Raw genomic sequence first — 21,357 nt, forward strand, 5'->3', positions numbered from 1 at the left:
TAAATGACTTGCTCAAAAAAAACACAAAAAAAACCAAACACGTTCCATGATGATGAAAGCATTGTCCTTCCGTATATTTTACTTGGCTTGTAATAGTAACCTTAACATTTTCATGTCTTCATAGTTTATCTCGAGCCATACCTGGGTAATTCTGCATCATTACTGAAGGCATGCCCCTGTATCCAGGGTGGCTGGGGTCATAGGCTTGTCCATAGGGGTAACCATGCATGTAGGGCATGTAACCCTGATGCTGTGCTAGTGGTGATGAAAACTGCATATGAGGGTTTGAACGAGAGTCTTTGCTCATGACCCGGTGGTCCTCAGAAGTGATCCTGGGATCACTACCCTCTTTGCCATCCTCCTTTGGCCCACTGTGACTGTCCTTGGGTCTGGGCCTGTCTTCCTTTAATTTACGATCACGTTCCCGTTCTCTGTCCCTTTCATCTTTCCATCGAGGTTGTTGTTGCTGGTGTTCATCCTCTGATTGGGGCTTCTGGCTCTCAGGGTACTGCTGAAGGTGGGAAAGATCCAAGTCAACACATATCAGCATCTTAAAATAACTGTACAGCATTCTTAAAAGCATATATTCTAGCCCTGTTATATTACTTTGGCACCTACCTGTCTGTACCACATGGCCTGCTCTATCCCTGCTTGACCTCTGGACTCCAGTGCTTGCTTGGAGTCCTCTTTTCCATGGTGCCCTCCTTCAGTCAGCTTCATCTTTAGCCCCTCAGCTTGCTGGGACTTTGGGTCCTCCCCTTTTATGCTTCCCATGGATTTCGGAGAGGGCTCTGAGGAGGAGTCCCTTGATTTGCCTGGTGGCTGAGGTACCTTTCCAAGGTCCGACTGACTCGAGGGTTTGGAGAGGCTTGGTGGCATTGGGCTCTTCTGTTTCCATTCCTCCTTCATGGAGGCTTCTCGTTCTTTTATAGCCATGTCTGACTTTTTCTCAGAAGCCCGATGCTGTTCAGCCATCTGTCGTTGCCGTTCCTCATACTGTTGCCGGTAGGCTGGGTTGGTGTTCATCAAGTGGTTATGGTAGGCTTGATCAGGATGGTATGCATATGGAGGGACATAGGCATACTGGTTGTAGTAAAGAGGTTGCATGTACATGTTGGATCGCTGTTGGATGACTGACGGTTGTTGCGGTTGTTGCAGCTGCTGCTGCTGCTGCTGCTGCTGCTGCTGCTGCTGCTGCTGCTGCTGCTGCTGCTGCGGCCCAGGAGCGCTGCAGTCAGGTTTGCGGTCTTCATGAACCTCTACCTTGACTTTTTCTTCAACTTGATCCAAGTCATCATCCTTTTTTATCTTTACCTGGCCCTCGGCCACTGGCGTGCCTGGATTTGGCCCACCCGGGCTGGGGTTGACATAATTGGGTGAGTAATAAGACTCGTAGCCAGGATAGTAAGGGGAATCCTTGCTGGGTGGCTGGTTTGGAAAGAGCGCTTTTTTGACACTTTCCCTAATGGCTTGGTCCTCTGTCCTGACTTTGACACCTTCTAGTTTCCCTTCACCGTCCTCTCCAGCATCTGAAATATCTGAATATGCTGGACTATTGGTTTTGACCGATGAGTTGTCAGCACCATTCTGGTTTGCCGCATGAAGTGGTGTGAGAGGCTGCGGCATTCCACTACCATCTATCCGACTTGCAACACCAATGGATGGGCTCGGGGCATTGTCAGAAAAGCTGTAAATCTTGTCAGCTTCAGCCTTCATACTGGCCAAGCGACTCTGATGAGGATCTGATGAACCATTCAGGAGTCCTTCTCCTTTATTTCCTTGATCAGGAGGTTCAGGGTAGGGAAGCTTTCCTTCCTCCAGTTTTCCTCCTTTCCCTGGAGGCTTGGGGCTGTCAGCCTCCTTCACACTATCTTTTTTCTTCTTGTCTTTCTTCTTCTTGTCTTTAGAGCCACTTGGGGCAGGATCTCCAACGGCAGGGGGTTTGGGCTGTGTGCCTTTCATTGTGGGACTCTTGGGGATTCCTTGTATCGTTGGGGTTAGCCCAGGGGAAGAATTTGGGTTTCCTGGAGGAAAAGGGTACATTTGCTGTGATGCAGTAGAGCCATGACCAATGGGCCTTGGGGACTTCATGTTTTTCTGGGCCATTTTATCAGCTTTAGTAACCTTCTTGGACTTGTCTGATCCCCTCTTATCATCTATGCCATCATTGCTGGCCTCATCAGTGAGGCATAGCCCATCATCACACCCGTCCATTGGTGTACCACCAGTTTCTGGATCTATCTCAGCCGTTTTCTTTTTACTCTGCTTTGAACCAAACTTTCCAGGTGACGGTGAAGGACTTTGAGCATCAAAGTTTCTACCTTTTGGAGTCACTGAACGTGCTGGGGATATGCATCCTTTCTGAGAGATGGATGCTCCATTACAATTCCCTGGTTCAGGGTGGAGAGTTGAATCCTCTCCATATTCACTATCAGCATCCAACTCCAACTTTACATCATCATCATTGTGGGCACGTGCTTGGTGGTACTTAAGACCATTGATGTGCTTGTATTTCTTGTTGCAGTTAGGGTGTGGGCAATCAATAAGAACAGGAGAGGGACAACTGCGATCAAGAGGTGGTGGGAGAGGCTCAGTTTTTATTGAAGGGATGGGAAGACCTGTTGGTCCCACCCCTCCACTGTTCGAGTTTGTCCTCATGCGTTTGTTGCCTTTGGTGTCCTCTGAGCTAGAATTAGGTTCCATGTCTGAGGCTGGTTTGGTCTTGCGTTTTCCAGCTGAGGAGGGACTGGCTTTAATGTCCTCTGTGTTGCTGTTAGGAGGGGTGCGACGCTCTGATGGTGTCTGGCTTCCCCTCCGGCCCTTACTGTTAGAGGCAGCCCGCGTCTTGTTGTTGGTGGTGCCCTTGTTGTCCGATGAGTTGCTGTTCTCGTTTATCGGTGTGTTGCTGTTGGGTCTCATTCGCTTGCCACGACCACGGCCATTCCTCATCTCTAGATCGCTGGTAGGGGATTCACAAAACCTGCAGAAGTAGCAAAAACCACATTTTTTACAAATTAGTGATATCATGGTTTATTTCAATACAAATAAAAAAAAGTGAGTTAATCTTTCACGTTTAAATGAACATTTCTGTGGAACATAAAACCAAGGATACCAATACTGGTTTTTAAAATGAAAAAAAAAAATAAAGCCAATCTCGATACCAATGTTTTTTTTTGGCAGGGAATAAAAAGTCAAGTGTACTAGACGCCATCAATCAAATTCATACAAAACAACAGACAAACATATGCTACTGACATCTGTTCATGCTTTACTTGCAGTCGTGCCGATGTCCATCAACAGAGCTGATATCGGTTAATACTGATGTTATACCGATGCATTGGTAGGTTTAATTCCTTCTAAGTGACAAAACCATAATAAACAATGAATTCAAAATATGTGCATCATTGTTGTTTTCCTGGCCCCTGATTTCGTATTAATCTTATATTTCCTATGGAACAAGTAAGTGAGTAGTTTAAACAAAGAAAAATTACTTTCAAAATTAAGCCAAAATAAACATTTGAAAAGACAGCAGTGAAATGTCTGGCTGCTTTGTAATCAAAACATGCACTCATTCAAATACTTAAAATAGCGGTTTGGCCTTATCTCTCCATAACAGTAATGTAATTATCTTTCTCCACAGCAGTGAAGGTTAGCAATCTGTGACAATGAGAGACAGCAGGCTAGTATGACTCACAGCTTCCTCTACGAGTCTCTCCAAACAATCTCAGCCGCAGCAGGGGATGTGAATACATCCGTAGTCAGACAGTGGTAGAGGAGTTTAGACTCATTACAAGCCCAAGTTTATATTCAGTTTGTTGAAAGCTTTCTGAATTATTCATGGTGTGTCCCTAATGTAGTCTTGCTGCAAACTGTAAGACTATCTTGGTGCACATACTGCCCAGCAAACCACACTTACTGAACATTATTATGCCACACTGTGATACATTAGTGTGATACAGCGTCTCCTTGTTTTCCATTAGCACTGCTTTAATCTTGATTTTTGCATTTCAAGTATAGATTTATATTTACATGTAGACAGTGCTGCTGAATTAAATCAAAGCAAGTGCTTAGAGGTGTATTTCACCCTACCAGCATATTCTGCATGACAAATACAATATTCTAAATAACAAAGACTTAAAGCTAACGCCCACATAACTCTGTTCTAAGAAATTGCAGCCTGAATGAATATTATTAAGTGTTGAGGAAAAGCCATTAACCCAATAATTGGATTCAGCAATCTGCTTTATAAGAGAAGCTTTCCATTTTCACAGCTAGCTTCTGTAACATAAGCAATTTTCCCATTGAGTCCTCTCCCAGAATAAAGATGAAGACAAATCTGGATGTGAAACGTCCAGCAGCACCCGCGAGTAGGTGCACCCGGCAGTATGTATTGTAAAGTTGATGCTACAACAGCAGATTCATATCACATATAATATGAAAAGGTTAAGAGACCAAGTGCAGCTTGGATAAAGAGAATACATCAATGATTCATGGCAGTCAAGAATCCTTTTCTACCTTGACATTTACAGCGACCATCTGTGACAGTAAAGTGCAGATACTTTGCAAAACCAGTGTGTGTAGCTTTAATAGCATTAGAAGTGCGCGGGTGCAGATTCAGCCCTGCTTTCTCGAATGTATGCTATACATTTGAAAAATGAACATCACTGTGCTTCTTACCTCGGGGGAGCCCAGTCATGTCGTGTACAGTCCAACAAGGTGCCCACATATGTCTTGTTTCTCCATGTAACATTGACCACCAGCATGCCTGTGAGACAAGAAAACAGAGGTCATTCACATTGGGTTTACTATGATGATAATGCTCATTCCAAAGACAAAATAACATCATATATACACACCAAATATTGAACTTTACATATGTTTAAAGTTTTTAACTGCAAGTAAAATGAGTTCTATTTGAGTTGTAAGCGATGGACCAACTCAATACTGGAGAATCTTTGGATGAAGGATGGGATTCAAAATGTTACAAAGAATGGGAAAACAAAATAAGCTATAAAAACTTAGCTGTGAAACGCCTAACTTACATCAGGTGCAACCGATGACTTGTGCATCCAACAATCAAATGATTACAAGCCTAAATAATATAATATAATACAATACAGCAGATAATAATGTAAAGTGAGGTTCATACTGTTATGATTATTCTCTGCCTCGACATTGACCTTTGCAAAAAGGAATTAGTATACACACAAGATGATACCAAAGTCAAAACCCTTCTTCTCACTGTAAAGCTACAGAGTCTGACTGACTGATATCTTCTAAATGACGTGGAACAGAGTCAACTGTCGTCAGTAATGGAGAAATAACAAAACAAGCAAGAATAATCATAATGAGGTTACTGTGGTGTTCTCACTGAAAACCATTAAACATTAAATAAGACATCTCCCAGCACAGGCAGTCTCCCTGAATGAAGATTAGAAGGAGGCAGATATTCTCCTGTTAATTCTTAATCTTATTTTGCAGTCTAGAAATATACTACCCATGAGAAATATGAATTCACAGCCTTAAAAACAAACATCTATCAGCATTAAAACCATTTCAACGTGAACAACTCAGAGTGCACGAGAGGCTCCTTGGCTTCACTGGTATGGCTGCAATCTGTCACACTTGGCTATAGTGCGAATTTAGGAGTTCTCGATGTGTGCTACACAATTCGACTTGTCCCGAGTGTGATACCTGACCTTGCATTTAAAATCTTAAATTAGTTCCAGAAGATCACATCACGCTCTATGCGAATTGTTCTTAAGAAACTTGAAACTGTGAACCAGGTTCTTTTTTTTTTATGAAAGAAAATGTCAAGATCAAGTGTGCAGATTCTCTCAAACCTTTCGCTTTGGTCATTTAACTGCAGTGAATACATTTCATTCATACATTTCACACAAACGGCACAGAGCTGCTGTTGTTGAAGGCCTTTTTAAATAGACAGCATTCAAAAAGCAGATGAATGATTATTTGCAGCTTTTGCTCGTAAAATCAAAAGTAAATCATCAACCAAAGAGCTTCAGAGGATTAAGAGCAACGACCGTGCACAAAAGCATTCAGAATTTATTGCCCCCACCATCCCCCACTACTCGCTCCCTGGTGGTGACCTCAGCTTGCCACTTCAGCACTGCAGAGAAACTGGAGGCTGCAGCGATCTGACTTATCTAATGGCACAGGAATTTTGGCTGGCAGCTTCCGTCCCTCCGAGCATTTTATTAGCTTAGGAAACCTCTCTTGCTCACCCCAGTCTCCCCTCTCTCCTTCACCCTCATTTCCTCTTTTCAATGGTATAACCATCCCTGGTTTACAATCTTTTCCCCTCCCACACACAAGTCACAGTTCAGACCTCATTTTTCTCCTGCTGCCTCTGGCATTAAGTAGCAAGTATGTGAGGCATTTATATACGTTTACAGGAACCTACTGACACTTGGCCACAAGTCTCTTCCTCTGGCCTATGGCCTGCAAACATGAGCGCTTGGGTCAAGGCTAGATCCAACTGCAACGATTTTGTGTGCGCGCAGGGTAGCTGGGTGGGGGTGTTCACATTTCTGTCACATTAAAAGAAAACAGACCTTTGTAAAACGCCTTCAACGGCCCACCCCCCTCGGCTCTCCAAACACTCCAACACAAAATGGCTCTGGCAGCTGGTTGTGGCAGGACGTAAATCAAGGCAGGGCAAATGAATGAGCAGCCTTTCATGATGTGCAGGATATAGTCTTCTATAGTCGTCCCTGCTTTCTCTCGTGATGGGTTTTAATTAAAATTACACCGTGACATGTTAGAAGTCTTTAATTATTTTAAATAAGCGCTGGGCCTTTATATTCGTGTCTCCTCACTTTAGTCTTTTTTTACAATGTCACTTGGCAAAATCTGCCTTGAAGAAAAAGTTGGACATTTTGAATGATCTAGGATCAGTTTGACAAAAAATAAAAAACCCAATTTCCTGTTTTAATAACAAGCCAACAAAATGAGAGCCCTAGACACCCATGATTGGATGATTTCTGGATCAAATTTTACCAAAGAAATGGAAATGCTGACGACCTTCATGAGCATTATATTCTTGTTAGTCTTAGTAGAATCCATTTAAAGACATTTTATGATCTTGTTTCTGATTCTCATTTGGGAATGAGGGATTTTAAGTGAAAGTTAACTATCTGTAACATTCTTTGGATTTTATGACATTTCTAACTTTCCCACAACTCGTGTTAACTGACGACAATCAGAGAGCAATCAACTGAACTCAATTATTCAAAAGAACAGTGTGTTCTGTTCCACTGTTTTTAACAATACAATAACATCTACAAGGTGCAAGTGGAACATTTTAGAAATGTACTAGAGACACACACATGTTGGTATTTTCACCGAGTTGGCACGACGACTATGTGTGCCACCATGCATGTTAAGTTCTGAAGTAAGCACATGAAGGTTTCTGGATCTCCAGGCAGCCACTCTTCCCACACTAAGTCCATCAGGCTGAGTATGAAGTATCTAAAAGAAACACATCTTCAAGCAGCTGCAGAGGTTGTTGTTCTTGTCAGACCTTTAGCTCACTTATCACGGACTTTCACAATCTTCCTCTGAAGAAATTCCATGGGGACTTTGGCGAGTGAGTGATACAAATCATTGGCCTGTTAGAACATCAGTCTTTGCCACAAGCTTAATTTCCCTGCCTTTCCTTGAATACAAGTCTCGGGGCTGTGCCTATGAAAAAGCAGCACACAGTGTGTGGTGCATTAAATTGCCTCATAAATGCAAAAGAATAGAGGACGGCTTTGAAAATATACGCAGTGATGAAATGGGAATCAATTTAACTCAGCAGTTACACTCTGAGTACACCATTGATTGAATGGCCAGCAGTACTTAAAGTGCTACCAGTTGCAAAAGTGGAATAAAACCTCAATCATTAAGCACTCTATAACATTTAATTACTATACAGAGCTCACACATACTGGACATTTACTTACACATTGAAAGGGCAGCCATATGAAACATGTTAAACATAACCACCACGAATACACATACACTATCCAGTCTGCTATGAAACCAATGTGCAAGTTATTGTAGGCCAATAGCTTAATTACCACTTCATCAGTTTCCTTGCCTGAAGCTCAGAGACTTCGACATGCCTTTTTGCAGACTCTATGCTAACAGTCGAGTTTTTTCCCCCTAGGAGTGGACTCCTTCTGGCCCCCCTCCCATGTCGGAGCCAAAGAAACTCTGTAATCCTGTCAGAGTGGTCCTTGGCTTCTGGGTCACCTCAGATCTCTGCAATACATTCTGTGAATGCTAATCGAGTAGTTCTTTGGATGCTATGTGGGGCAAGTCAAGGACATGCAGAGGAATTTGGATGCATCTTATCTCAAAAGGGAATGGTGCTAAAAACACACACGATGTGGATACTAAGTCAGGCTGTGGGAGCACTTCATGTTTAATTAATTTTGGTAGAAAAAGGCAAGAAAAATGCATGCTGTTAAAAGGCTTTCAGTGTGTGTATGCTGCACAGAAAGAGAAAGTGACAGAGCAAGTTATCCCAGGCACGAGTGAGAAGAGGTTTTCACTACATCACAGCTCTGGAATTTAGATGCCAAGCCGCTACGTTAAACTGGTATGAACCAATGTTTTCTTAACAAGAAGGAATAATGACACATACGTCGTTGCAATGCTGTCACTCCGACTTGACTCATTCATTACATCCTTGGGATTCTTTTCTGGAGATAACAAGGCTTTCTGAACAAGGGGAAGTGGAGTGCAGCGATCAGTTCCACCCTATCGCACACACAGCTGACACACACTCTTATCAAAACGTGGCTTCTTTGAATTAATCACTTCATTACCGTTATTGCATTGAACAGTGATTTGACATGGTGAACGCACAACAATTTGGTTGTTAAAAAATAAATAAAAAAATGATGTTGACGATTTTAAAATAAGAGTTTATTGAAAACCTGCATCTTGAATGTTTCTGCCACGTTTCTGTTTCTGCATTGTTGGGGGGTGTCCTAGTGTATGCAGAAGTTAAAGTTAAACAAAAAAATAGCTTGGATCTATCTCAGCACTTGAATCTAATATAGTATAATATCCATGTCCTCATGACAGAGATGTCAACACCCGGTCTCTGTAAACATGGAAAGGCCTCGACACAACAACCCAAACAAATTCCCCAGAAGGAGAAAACAAACGGAGCTGACTTTCCATACATGATCATTTGTTTACACATTGGGAGTCACGTCCCCGTGTTTGCATGAGCCATGATCTCGCTCTTCACTCCCTACATTTGTTCCTGGGTTAGAAACGCACTGATTTGGAGAAAACCTCGGTTTTCCAACCCCCACCCCTCTTTCCTCCCCCTTTGTGTCAGCCCTATTAGGGTCACTCATGACAGCTGAATGAAGCCCACATTACTGAGAGGAGTTGGCCGGCAATTTTACCACTCATTTCCTTTTCAATGCTGTCGAAACAACAAATGGCAGGCCTCCTTATGCAGCAAACTCTGCCGCGTACTTGTATAGGATTACTTGAACAAGAAGGTAATGCAAGGGGACAAATTAAGTCAGGAGGAGGTTGTCTGCTGCACGGGTGACTGCCCCTTCTGGCCCCTTAAACTCCACTCCTCCTCCTCCTCCTCCCTCCTTAACATATTTCATTAGGTTGCAACGGGGCCAAAATATATCAGATCCTCTGGTGCTGCTGGTGAGGGCCTCGGGTTCACAGGTTGACCTCTGCTCCGCTTCGACTCAACAGGAATTTTGCGGGGTTAATGGCAATTTCACTGACTGACCTTGTCAAAACGCTTTTGTTATGTTTGAAAATAGCAGATCACTTGTGTGGAAGGATTGTGCAAGACATTAGTGAAATGTTCTCACAAATATCATATTAAAGCTTTCTATTTGCCTAAATGTCTCGAAGACATTTCCCAATTTAAAGACATGTGCAAACCATTAACACAATCTTACATCTCACAGTCAGAAACTAAAGTAATTATTGACAGATTTAACAACCTTCTTTCCACCCTGCGAGCATGGAAGCTCTTTTCTGCGCACTAAAAGCACCACTAATCAAGGTTGCATGCAGACGAGAAAGTGAGAACAATGAGAAAAATAGTGTCAGTATTCATTACGCTGAGTAGATAAAAGATAGCCGGGTGCTGCCAGGAGCAATAACTGTAACGTTGATAAATGAAGCGTTTGAGCATTCGAGTGTCTGAGCATGTTTCCAGCAGTCCATTTTAAGAGCGTTTCTGCACTCGTGGTGCATAAAATGAAGCCGAGCTTGTCCGGGTCTGTCAGTGTCACAATATGAAGTCCTGAGATCGACCTTATCTTTAAATCCTGAGCAGACAGGAATTTAGGACGGGACTGCCTGAGTCACTTCAAGCTCTGGAGGACAGGTTATGCGCTGGAACGCAGACCTCGAATTTTATCCATTTCACAGTGAAAGTAAAAGACACACTGACGGGCTGAGACGATGGCCTGATTAAGACCTGTTATGTTTAAAAATCATTGAGACAAGGATAGTCCATATTCCCCCTCCTTATACTTCTATGATATAAAGTGTGTTTTCATTGTGGCAGCAGAAGGCTGTTCACCATCAACCCGGTTCTGCTCCACGTTTCTGTCCAGAAAAAGGCAGCTTTCCCTCTTAACTGATCATGCAGGATTAATGTAGTCAACCTGCTCTTTTTGTAAAGGTTAATGAGATAAATATTGTTGTGATTTTGTGCTATAGACAACAATTGGCTCTCATCGAGATGTTGTGGCACAATAAAAACGTTACACAGAGAACCTCCCAAAAACAGTTTGAATAAGGAAACATTTTGGTTTTCATCCTTTTTTTTAAGGCTTCGTGATCCACATCAATATGTACTGTTTTTGGTGTCACGATTGGTTCGAATCTATAGATTGCTGTGTCAACACACATGAGAGCAGAAAATGCTAAAATGGCTAATTCTGCTCTTTAATATTTTCTGAAAATTGACGACTCAATTAGCTGTAGGCTAACTTCACTGTGCAGCTCTTTTTATCAGGACATTTATTAATAATGTTAGAAGAAATAAATCAGCGATAAACAACACTGAAAGAAGTCTCAGTACTAAAGTTCAACGACTGGTTATGGCTGATGGTTTTATTTTAAACTCCAGAGCCTTTGAAAGAGCTCTATCGGAAAAGTTCAGGCTGCATTCCGGTTCAGAGGAGGTAAAAGTGCAAAGTCACTCTCTCTGACAAGAATAACAGCCTGTGAGAAGGTCAATTCTCTCATAGCACTGAGAGCCAGAGGAAGAGAGCATTAGTATGCTTTCCACACAGTCACAACATTATCAGCTGCATGCAGCACTTTCTCCCTCTACAACAAATATATATATATATATATATATATATAAAAAAAGATCTGTTCATGTTTACTCCTACACAGAGAGTAGATCAGAAAACTCGTGTAGCAAATGTAACAGCCAGGAAATAAGTATTGGACACCTCTAGCGATGCATTTATTACTGGAAACAATTTGTATGCAGACAAGGAGCCATGTACTTAAGTGTCATCTGGGTAAATCTACGATCTCTTTGTAAAAACAATTCCTCTGGTGTTTTTCCTTAAAGGAGATGGAGATGAGATTATGAGACAGATCTGCCAAAGGCACATTACTCAAACCCTCGTTGACGTGTATATAGCGAACATGATATCTTATGACAACCACTGGCAAAGCCTTCAATTCCTCTGGGCATGAGATTTATGTTTCATGACCATTTAAGAGCCTGAAAAAATAGCAGTTGTTTGCCAATATGAATAGAGACCAATCTCTCCTGAGGGATTTGGGTTAAGTCAGGCGCCATCTTGGTCACACCACCCTTGGACTTAATTTGTAACTACCAAGAGAAGCATCCTCCCTCAAAGAATAAAGTGATCTCTATCTTAAGTTCCCTGCAGAGTATCATTTTAACTTCATTCGGAGGATTTAGTTGAATTCCTCACATGGGAGTGTTCCTTTTTTTGTGCCTGGAAATTGCTCATATCCACTCTTGCAGAGCAAACACTGATGACGGTGAAGATTGGCTTGGATCTTTGGAAAGTAGAGCTTCCCTCTGAAAGTCCACCAAAAGTTAGTCGATGAAAAGAGCTTCATGGGGCTTATTTTAAATCGCCTGGTTTGACACAGAATAATCACATAAGTGTAAAACCCTCCAGGGGGTGCACCTTGTTTGTTGTCAGTAATAGTCCTACCCAGAGAGTTAACAATCAGGCCTCCCCCATTAAGGAGCGTTCTCTTGTTGTTTATCTGTATATACACATTTTCCATAAGTATGCAGTCTCTGGAGGAGAGGGAGCAGATGTTGGGATGCAAAGTGATCTGGTTTCTGTTTGAAGTACGAGGACTATTTGACCAGTGTCTCAGTATTATGAGCTATGAAGGAAAACTGAAAAGCAACCCTGGTACCTTCTCGCTAACACTGACGAAGAGTTTAGTTTTTACAAGTGTAGCTAATAATCCACCTCAATGTAACGCACAGAGATGGAAGCTTTCTTAACTTTAGACTAGTCAAGTTAGTCTGAAATTAAATTTGTGTTTAAAGAACTTTAGTGAGTACTTTGCTCGTTTAGATGTTGCCTTGTTGGTAACCATTGGATGTGATGTCGTCACAGCAGTTTTCGATGGTAGGTAAGTGTCACCACAGCCACACAGTAGTCCATGGATTGCTACATTACAGATATGCTTCGGTTCAAGTGGAGGCATTGTGAAAGTGACAACTCAACATTTCCTTCTTTTTTTTTTTCACTCGTCAGTTAGCGAGTCAGAAGTTACAAGCTAAAGGCTAAAGCTAACTAAATCAGCCTTAAGGTCCCAGCAGCCTCTGAAATACAGTTTGGACTGAACCTTGAGAGACAACATTATATTACTGAAGGTTTAAAGACATTATCAGTCTCTTAACGGGTTCTTCCAACACATTAAGAACCATGACTGTGTTAGCTGTTAGCTTGCTTTATTATTGGTAACAGGGAGCTTGCTGGGTAGTGCTCATGTACATTTGTATTTCAAAAGCTAATTATAATGTGATACATTTCTCTGTAATGAAGCCCACAGACGCAAAGTTACTTAAAAACATTTGTCAACTTTGAACCCGGACAATGTTATTATGCCCTCTAAGATGATTAAACTAATATAATGAGCCTCCAAATGTTAACTATTGTCTTAACTACATTACTACCAGTTGACAGTAAATCTTTATTAGAGGGCAGTCCTATTGGGAAGTAAACAGCTCGTAACTGTCAATTAAATATGAACAATGTGCGGGCTAGAGAAAGAAAAGGCTCATCACGTCTTTGTTCTTTTCCTTTCAGTGTGCGTCCTCTACTGTTAACAGAGGATGGTCTTCCGTGATTGATTTCTTACTCCATCTTCTTCCTGCTCATTGGCCTGGCAGAGGGCTCCAGGCCTCCTGAGAACGCTCGCTCTTATTTCAAGGACAGTTTCTTTAGCGAGTTCACCGAGAGCAGCCATCGCTCGCCTTTGTAAAAACATTTCAATGAGGCCACTGACAGGTGGTCTTCAAAAGAGCAAGGAAGCATAGCTGGCAAGTGAGCTACAGAGCCGAGTGCTCCTTTCATACAAAATTCTCCTTCTCAACTCGCTGACAGGCTTTGAGAAAGAGAGCAGAAAAAAAAAAAAAAAAAAAGAGAGTAGACATGTGGTCTCATATGTTTATACAGGAATATCCGTTTCACACTGACCTCTATTCAAACAGCTTTTAACTCCTGTTCTCCAGCCAATGATGGCAGCTCTGCTTGATGTAATGTGTGTTGCATAAATAATCCACAAGACAAACATTTTTATCACAAACAGCCTGTATTATTTATCTATTAGGGAGCTTAAGAAGCTGTGGTCTAGCTTGGGGAATAGCCCGCTGTGTACTGGAGGGTCGGTGTGTGTGTGTGTGTCTGTGTTTGGCCGGAGGGATGTGTGCGTGCACTGGCATGGAGCTGCAGTGTTTGGCCAAAGGGGCCCCCTCTGTGTTCCCTCTCTCGCCCGGAGCAGAAGCCAAGGCGTTCTGGGCTGCGATTCAAGAGCAATAAACTTCTCCAGCATTTTAGAGATGACATTTGGAGGTATCAGCATGCTAAGCCTGGGAGGGGTTGGCCCATTGCTCTGTCGACACGACCCTGGGAGCTGCCACTGCCTCGTCTGCACTGAGGGGATTTGTGTCAGAGCCGGGCCTTAAAAATACCAACGCTCAACCCCCCCCCCCCCCCGACCCTTCCTCCTGTCTATGCTTCAAACTCCCCCAAACTGACTCAAAGACGCAGATGCACTTTCCCCTAGCCTCTCCCTTCTCCAACAAAGGAGATGATGCATCAGACTGTGTGACGTTTCATTAAGCCATTTATTAGGAGGTTTTTTTTTAAACAATTACCAATCCAGGTTTACATTCATGTTGAGATTTAAATTGGAAATTCTGCAATAGTAATGATTCTGTCTATTTTGCATTTTCCTGGTTGTGATGTAATTGGATTTAAATAAATAAAAGACACAGTCTGTTTTTGGCCTGCGTTCATTTTCATTGCATTCAGTAAAGTCCACTGTGTAGGTTTTTCCAGTAGGCTACCATCTGTTTTGCATCATGCAAAGTTTGCTTCGTAGATTATATACCGGTTTGCATTCCTCCTAGCTACATGTTGCAGTAGTTGAGCTCTCAGCCTATGTTAACATTAATACAGTAGTTGTTAAATATGGACCAACAGCCCGTGACCAGTTAGCCTGGAGTCACGTTGCCAATCCACACTGGTCACTTGCCTTGTCTTCAAACAAACCAGCTCTCCACAATGTTTATTAACTGAACAGTATACAACCGTTTTCTGTTAATGCATGACTTGTACTTACATTTTTCATCATGTCAGGCTGCATGCAGCGAGTGACGCTCTTGCAGTCATGTCTGAGCATTGTGGACGCTTGGGTACATAAGATGAAGCCCATGTTTTAGATATAAAATACTGATATTAAACATGTACACATGTACATAAAAAGACAGAAATTGTAGCTTCAAATATGTTTTTAAATACAGTACAGAGTGGAGGAAAATGCTATATCAACTTTCAGTTAAATCGTGTAACTATCCAGACTGAGCTGAACAAGCTGCTCTGCTGGAGCTAAAAGGATAATACATGTACTCAGCCTCAGCAGGTGAGATTCTTGTCAGAGCTGACCAAAGGTGCAGCTTCTCTGATCACGCTTTGTTTGGTGTCGTCTGCTTCCTCCTCATCCGTTTCTTTCCGTAACATTCTGCGAGTCGTCTGAAGCTGAGACAATTACTGAGAGCCTGTTGTTCATTTACTCCCACAAGGCCGAAAGGCGGAGGTGATGAAGCAGCTGTTGGTTGGCATGCTAAATGAAACGAGCGCACACACGGTGCATGCCTAAACAGCTCTGTATGAGACTTGTCATGCAGAGAAGAAGGGGGGCTGCTCAACTTCACTGCTAATCAGGATGCCTCTGCAATGTCTTGGGGGCCTCTGTTTGTTGCTCTTCTTTGGTGCTCTGCCCGGTTTTGCTTGATTTCCTCATTTGGTTCTCATTTGCTCGGTTGCCCCCACAACGAGAGAAACTGGCTTTCATGGCTCTCTCAGGGAAAAAACAGCAGAAAGGCAGTGCAGTTCAGGATAAGGAGCATCTGGGTCTCCTTCATTGTAAAAGTAGCCAGTAGGTCGTTATGGGCTCGTACCATTAAATTGATGAGAGAGAAACACTACTCCTTGTGTTGCTTAATGTTGTGTGCAAAGTGTAATACAATGAAGGTTATTGAGAGATGCCTCCTTCAGAAACTCAGCAAGGATTCAGTCTCAGCTTAGACTAACAAATATAGAGATATCTCAGCAGCAGCCATGTTTCATCCTTAAACACACAAAAGATGATTTTGTCGGTAAAGAACAAGCTGTGGTGCCTGAACACTCAGGGACTCTTCATTGTTCTACTTATCAAATACATCTCTTCCTCACATATTTCCAGCCCTACTGTCTGCCTGATAGAGGTTTTTGTATGGGAGAAGAAAAACAGGCTTCAAAGAGAGCGATGGGAAATGTTTTCAGTCCTCACAGCTCGGATGACCATAACAACCCCGTGTGCTACACCTGCATAGTGCCCCCCCCCCCCCTCAACATGCCCATTTTAAAACCACTCAAAAGCTCTGTACCTACTGCGCGAGATAGAGCAGAGTCAGAAGAAAACATGGTTACATCAGGCCAAACCACCACCTTTCAGAGAGAACAGCAGTGTGTGTGTGTGTGTGTGAGAGAGAGAGAGAGAGAGAGAGAGAGAGAGAGAGAGAGAGAGAGAGAGAGAGAGAGAGAGAGAGAGAGAGAGAGAGAAGGCAAAGGATGGATTTGGACGTAGAAAGGGAAAGGGGGCAAGGCGAAGGGGAGGGTCAATGGCTCTGTGGGAGGCAGAGAATGAGGGAGCACAAACATAGAACTGGTATTGGCTCAGAGCCATGTTTGTGTCACTAACAGCAGTAGCCTTGTCTCTCTCTCTCTCTCTCCACCCCCCCTGCCCAAAAGCCCCCTGCCTTGCACTCGCTCTCTCCCAGTTTGCTTGGAAACAGAGTCAAGGGGCGAGCGGCTGGATGCCTGGAAACAGAAAAGAGTCCTGATAGAGCGGAGGACAGGGGTGAATCAGACGAAGCCCACGGCTGGAGCAAAAATCAAAAAAAGGAGGAGGAGGAGGAGGAGGAGGGGGAGGGGGGGAGCACTCAATAGCGGGGACGTTGCTTTGGGAATGTTGATGAGGCAGGGACCTTTTCTGTTCAGCTCCTCTGAGTGAAACCAACAAGCAGCACTGTGGCTGTGTGGGCGATTTGTACTCAGCATGCCCGCAGAGCAAGTGAGCTGCGAGCTGCTTTGAAGATTAGGTATTTGCAGTATTTCACATGCACGGCAGAAAAAGAAAAAAAGAGGGCCGTTTTTTTTTTGTTTTTTTTTTCAGAGCCAGCACAACCCGATAGTGCCAGTGATACATCTTACAATTAAATGAGCTGAATGCGGTTTCCATCAAAGAGGCGAAAACTGTGAGCGTCTAAGATTTCACTCGGACTGCACTGCAGGAGAGAAGCCAACTCTATTCCCGACTGGTACTCTCGCATAGAAAGCGCGTTGTGTTGTGAGGCACGTTGTTTGTTAGCAGATATCTCTGTGCAACAAACTCCCGTCTGCACTCTCCTGAGCAGAGAACTAAATCAAGGCCACCTAGGAACTGCCTGCCAACCACTATTCTCGTTGGCAGTATTATCCTGCATGTGGACTGTTCAAGCATGTACCAACACCAGCTCCAGAGGCAGTCATGACTTATCCAATTACATCTCAACGACCATAACATGTATGGGTCATGACTGCAAAAAGGTTTTTTTTTTTTTTTTTTTTTTTAAATAATGGGAGCTTTAACTATAGCCTTGACAATAAATACCTCTGGGATGTTTTAATGCATCCACACTGGCTATGCCAACACAAGCACAAATAAACTCCATATGTTTATAGTCTTCATACAATGAGTGTAGTCTTCTCCGCTCAGGTCATAACAATGCAGCAAAAACATTTCCATTTGTGGGAGCAGTCATATCAAAATGTCCACACCGCTGATTCCCTTTATGATAGAGAAAAACTTCTCACATCCATTTCATGAGAATGACACGTAGGAGTGCAATGTGCCCGTCAATATCTTAGCGGTAAACTCCCACACAGTGCCGAACTGGCAAACAAACATTTATTAGCAACCTTTCAGGTCTAAACCTCAGTTAAGGTCTTGAAATATATTTCTACTATTTGCATTAAAACAATCTTCCAAAAAAGCTGCCAGCAGGTTTTTTTTCTTCTTTTCATTTGATTGAAAAATAAATGTTTAAACTCCTATGAAATGCTAATCACTGCATTTGGCCAACTAAATGTAATTCATTTGTGAGATCAGTCTAAGTGTTGTTTGTTGGATTATTCTGTAACACTGAGATTTGGGAAGGCGTGATTTCAGTCTCATACATGACGACTCCACAATCAACACAGTGTGATCAGCCTCATGTTCCATGTTTCGTATTGTACTGAGTGGAATAACAGCAGAGGAGAAGGGTTTGGATGTGTAATGTAAAGAACATAGATCCTTAGTGGAGAGGCTATCTTTCATTTCATGGATTTGAAAGGTCAATACTCGCAGCCAGGCGATGGATTGCTCGTGCACTGATACGGAACTCGGAACGTTTTTTTATTTTTTATTTGACACCATCAAACCGATCCCCAAAGTCCCGCCTGAAAAACACAGGTCGAATATTTGCTTACCGTCTTCCGTTTCCTGCCACACGATGCCTTCCAGATTGACACTGGTGCCGGGCTCGCACGGTCCCAAGCATTCAGGCTCGGTGGCCAGGGCCACGTCGGACGTGTTCACCGCCACCGAGCGTGTGCGCACCATTATCTGCTCACACGGCGAGGAGATCTCACTGTTGCCTACCGTGGCCAGGAGGTGGAGAGGGGGAGGGGCTGGCGTGGAGACAGGAGACTCCATCTGTGAAGAAAGAACAAGAGAGAGGAAGACATGAGACACTTGAGAAACTCTGTTGAAACGTGCAGAGAGCGGATACAGCCACAACAACAGGAAGTAAACAAAGTGCTGAGCACATGGAAGTCATTGTGGTGCAGCGGCGGCCTCCTATAACAAACCTAATCAGTAAAGCAGTGATGCAGCAGCTTTAACGTTGTAATAAACTGTCTCTCTTCAACCTTAGAGGTGATTAGCAGGAGGGAACTGCAGGGAGGGACATGTGAACTGCCCGTGTGGAAGGACAGAATTAGTTATGCAGGATCGGTCAAACAGTCCCTCCCCCAGCTTTCCCTCCAGAGCAAGATCCGTGACACCACATCATCTCACAGGCTGATCGCTCATTAATTCCCTCAATTAAAGAGCTAGTTGTGGTATGGGAGCGGGCTGCTGAGGGTCAGTAATTGATTCCACCTGTTCTGATCCACTGTGACAGCGATGAAGAGACAGCTGGCCGACACGGGAAAGGAAAAGAGCGAGAAGGGAGAAAGAAGAGGAGGGAGCCGTCTGAGGGAAAGGATGCAGGAGAGAGGGAGCTGGAGGTGGGAAAGTGTGGAGGTGGGAAAAGAGGCAAGAGAAGAAGAAGACTGATGGTGATTTAAGGGCCGCAGTGACACCAGGCTTAGAGCTCTTCATTCAAGGCAGTCGACATTAAAGCGCTCCCAATCATTAGTGGCAAACTGCAGGAGGAATGCTGCGCTGCAGCCAACGGCGCACAGTCGTTAATTGGGAATAAAGCGCTCAGTGCTCGGGAATATGCTGCCAATGCTGGATCCAATTAGCCTTTGAAAACAATAACAATTGACACTTTGGATTATAAATCTGTTCAACCTGTAAAAATGTTTACTGACCGAGTTGATGCTTAAAAACAGAGTATGTTATCCACATTAAAAAAGCCTTCATGGCCGTATATATGTCAGTGTTACTTCTCACTTTGAACACTTGTAGGATAAGGATGTCGGATTGTTGTTTGTTTGTTTTTAAGATTAATTTAAACATGACTGAGCGAACCGTGATCACTCACAGGTTCCCATACGTCCCCGGCCAATCATTCGTACTTCATCCCGTTTTACACCAGTGATGCATGGAAGATTGAAGAGAGATCAAAAAGAGATCAAATAGAAAGTATCTCCTGCAACCAGCCATGCATTGTCCTCCTGTTCGCTCAGTTTATTAACCTCGCGACTTGACAAATTGACACCATCCATGTTCGACACATCTTAGAGATGGAAAAGACAAAGTCTGTGGATTCAGCTGCCAAACATATAAAGAGAGTATCCATCTTAAGACTGTGCCACAGATGTTTTTAAAAACCCCTTCATGGTCTCCAGTGGAGGATTCGTCTTCACCGACTCTTATTGTTTCTCAACAGCAGTCAAATTATCTCAGCATGTAACTAGAACATTAAAGCAAAACACTTTTCACCGAGCTCTCCAGACGACAAATTTAATTTTTCAGTTGCTCAAAACGAATTAAAAAAAAAAAGGAAAAAACTCCCATCAGCCTCAGCTGCACTTAGTCTACAGGGTTTATTAAAGGCCAAATAACAAGAGCCAGAACAGAAATACTATCTTGCCAAACGGGATGGTGACCCTGGCACTATAACCAAAATATGGTATGTTAGCATTGTAGCCATGCTTTAGCATGAAGCTGAAAGCCCACCTGTCTTAAACAGCTTAGCAGGGTAAGCTGTTAGCCTGAGTATAAATGTTCCTTTTAAGTGTCCTACACATGCTTTTTATCCACCCAGGGCTTTGAGATTTTATGATCCTGCAAGATTTTAATTACATTTTCCTGCAAGTTTGAAAACATAGCTGAGGTTGACATCAACAATAAACTACTAAATGAAGAACAGAATATTTGTTTTTGCATGATAACATTGTGTCTCTATTATAGAAGCTTTGTTTGAACATCTGTTTCCACGTTGTTATTGGATTTCACTTAACTCAGGGTGAACAACACTTTTAAATGGATTTTTAATTAAGCTCATTTCTTGAAATGAATAAAAATGATGTGATGAAACATGACTCATAACTCTTATTATTCAGAAGCACTAAACCGTCTGTGAGACATTTCAGAATGCCGAATAAGAAATCTGACTCCGTGATGAACTGCCTGCTTTGAAAACCAAACATTAGTCCCTGATGAAATGTAATATTAGCTCAGCTACAATCATAGAAGCGTCATATTTCTTAGTTTACAGAAATGAGCCTGGATAGTCCATTTCTGCCAGCGCTCAGAGGATGAGCAAATTAATGTGTGCAGAGAGCGGCCGAGAGTCTGGCCTAACGACACCGTAATCACTGCGTGTCAGTCACCGATGCATGACGTGACCAAGCTGCAGGCCGGCTGACTGAATGAGACAGGACAGGTAATCACCCGAGCTGTCACCACACACTGTTTCCAGGCCTTATGGAGACACAGAGAGCCGCAGACAAGACCACACAACCAGCCCTCCATCACAGTGACAGCACACGGAGAGAGGTTCATCCAGAGCCTCCTCTAAATTGACTCCAAGCTTCAAACTAGAAAACTGTGTATGAAAAGATTTCAGGGTCATCTTTGTCCAATTTACCGTGACATCATAATGAATGGAAATTGTCTCTTTCCTCGAGGAAATTGGAATGACAGAGTAAGGCTAAAATCACATTTGTACATTTCCCTCGTTCTTTCGGCTCGTTGGTAGTGGGCGATGCTGTCCTGTGGATTCAGACGTACGATTTTAAGACTCATCTCAATGAAAGAAATCCCCAAGGTGTGATCACATTATTTAATCTTGAAATGAGGAAATGATCTGCG

General features: G+C 43.0%; 1 protein-coding gene across 4 annotated transcripts in view; it reads right to left on the reverse strand.

Moving 5' to 3' along the window:
* Nucleotides 1-21,357, reverse strand: part of znf609b (zinc finger protein 609b) — an 80,415-nt gene that overhangs the window by 6,099 nt on the left and 52,959 nt on the right. For 2 of the 4 annotated variants that reach the window (XM_079339542.1, XM_079339544.1), the window contains exons 3-6: nt 18,300-18,525; nt 4,678-4,765; nt 619-2,980; nt 142-508 (exon numbers count right to left, since the gene is read on the reverse strand). In XM_079339542.1, the coding sequence (XP_079195668.1) occupies nt 142-508; nt 619-2,980; nt 4,678-4,765; nt 18,300-18,525 (3,043 nt within the window). Of the gene's footprint in view, nt 1-141; nt 512-618; nt 2,981-4,677; nt 4,766-18,299; nt 18,526-21,357 lie in introns of all 4 variants that reach the window. The other 2 variants (XM_079339543.1, XM_079339541.1) reach the window with 1 other exon arrangement.

The sequence above is a fragment of the Symphodus melops genome, assembly GCF_947650265.1.
Source record: "Symphodus melops genome assembly, chromosome: 3".
In the NCBI taxonomy this organism is placed as follows: Eukaryota; Metazoa; Chordata; class Actinopteri; order Labriformes; family Labridae; genus Symphodus; species Symphodus melops.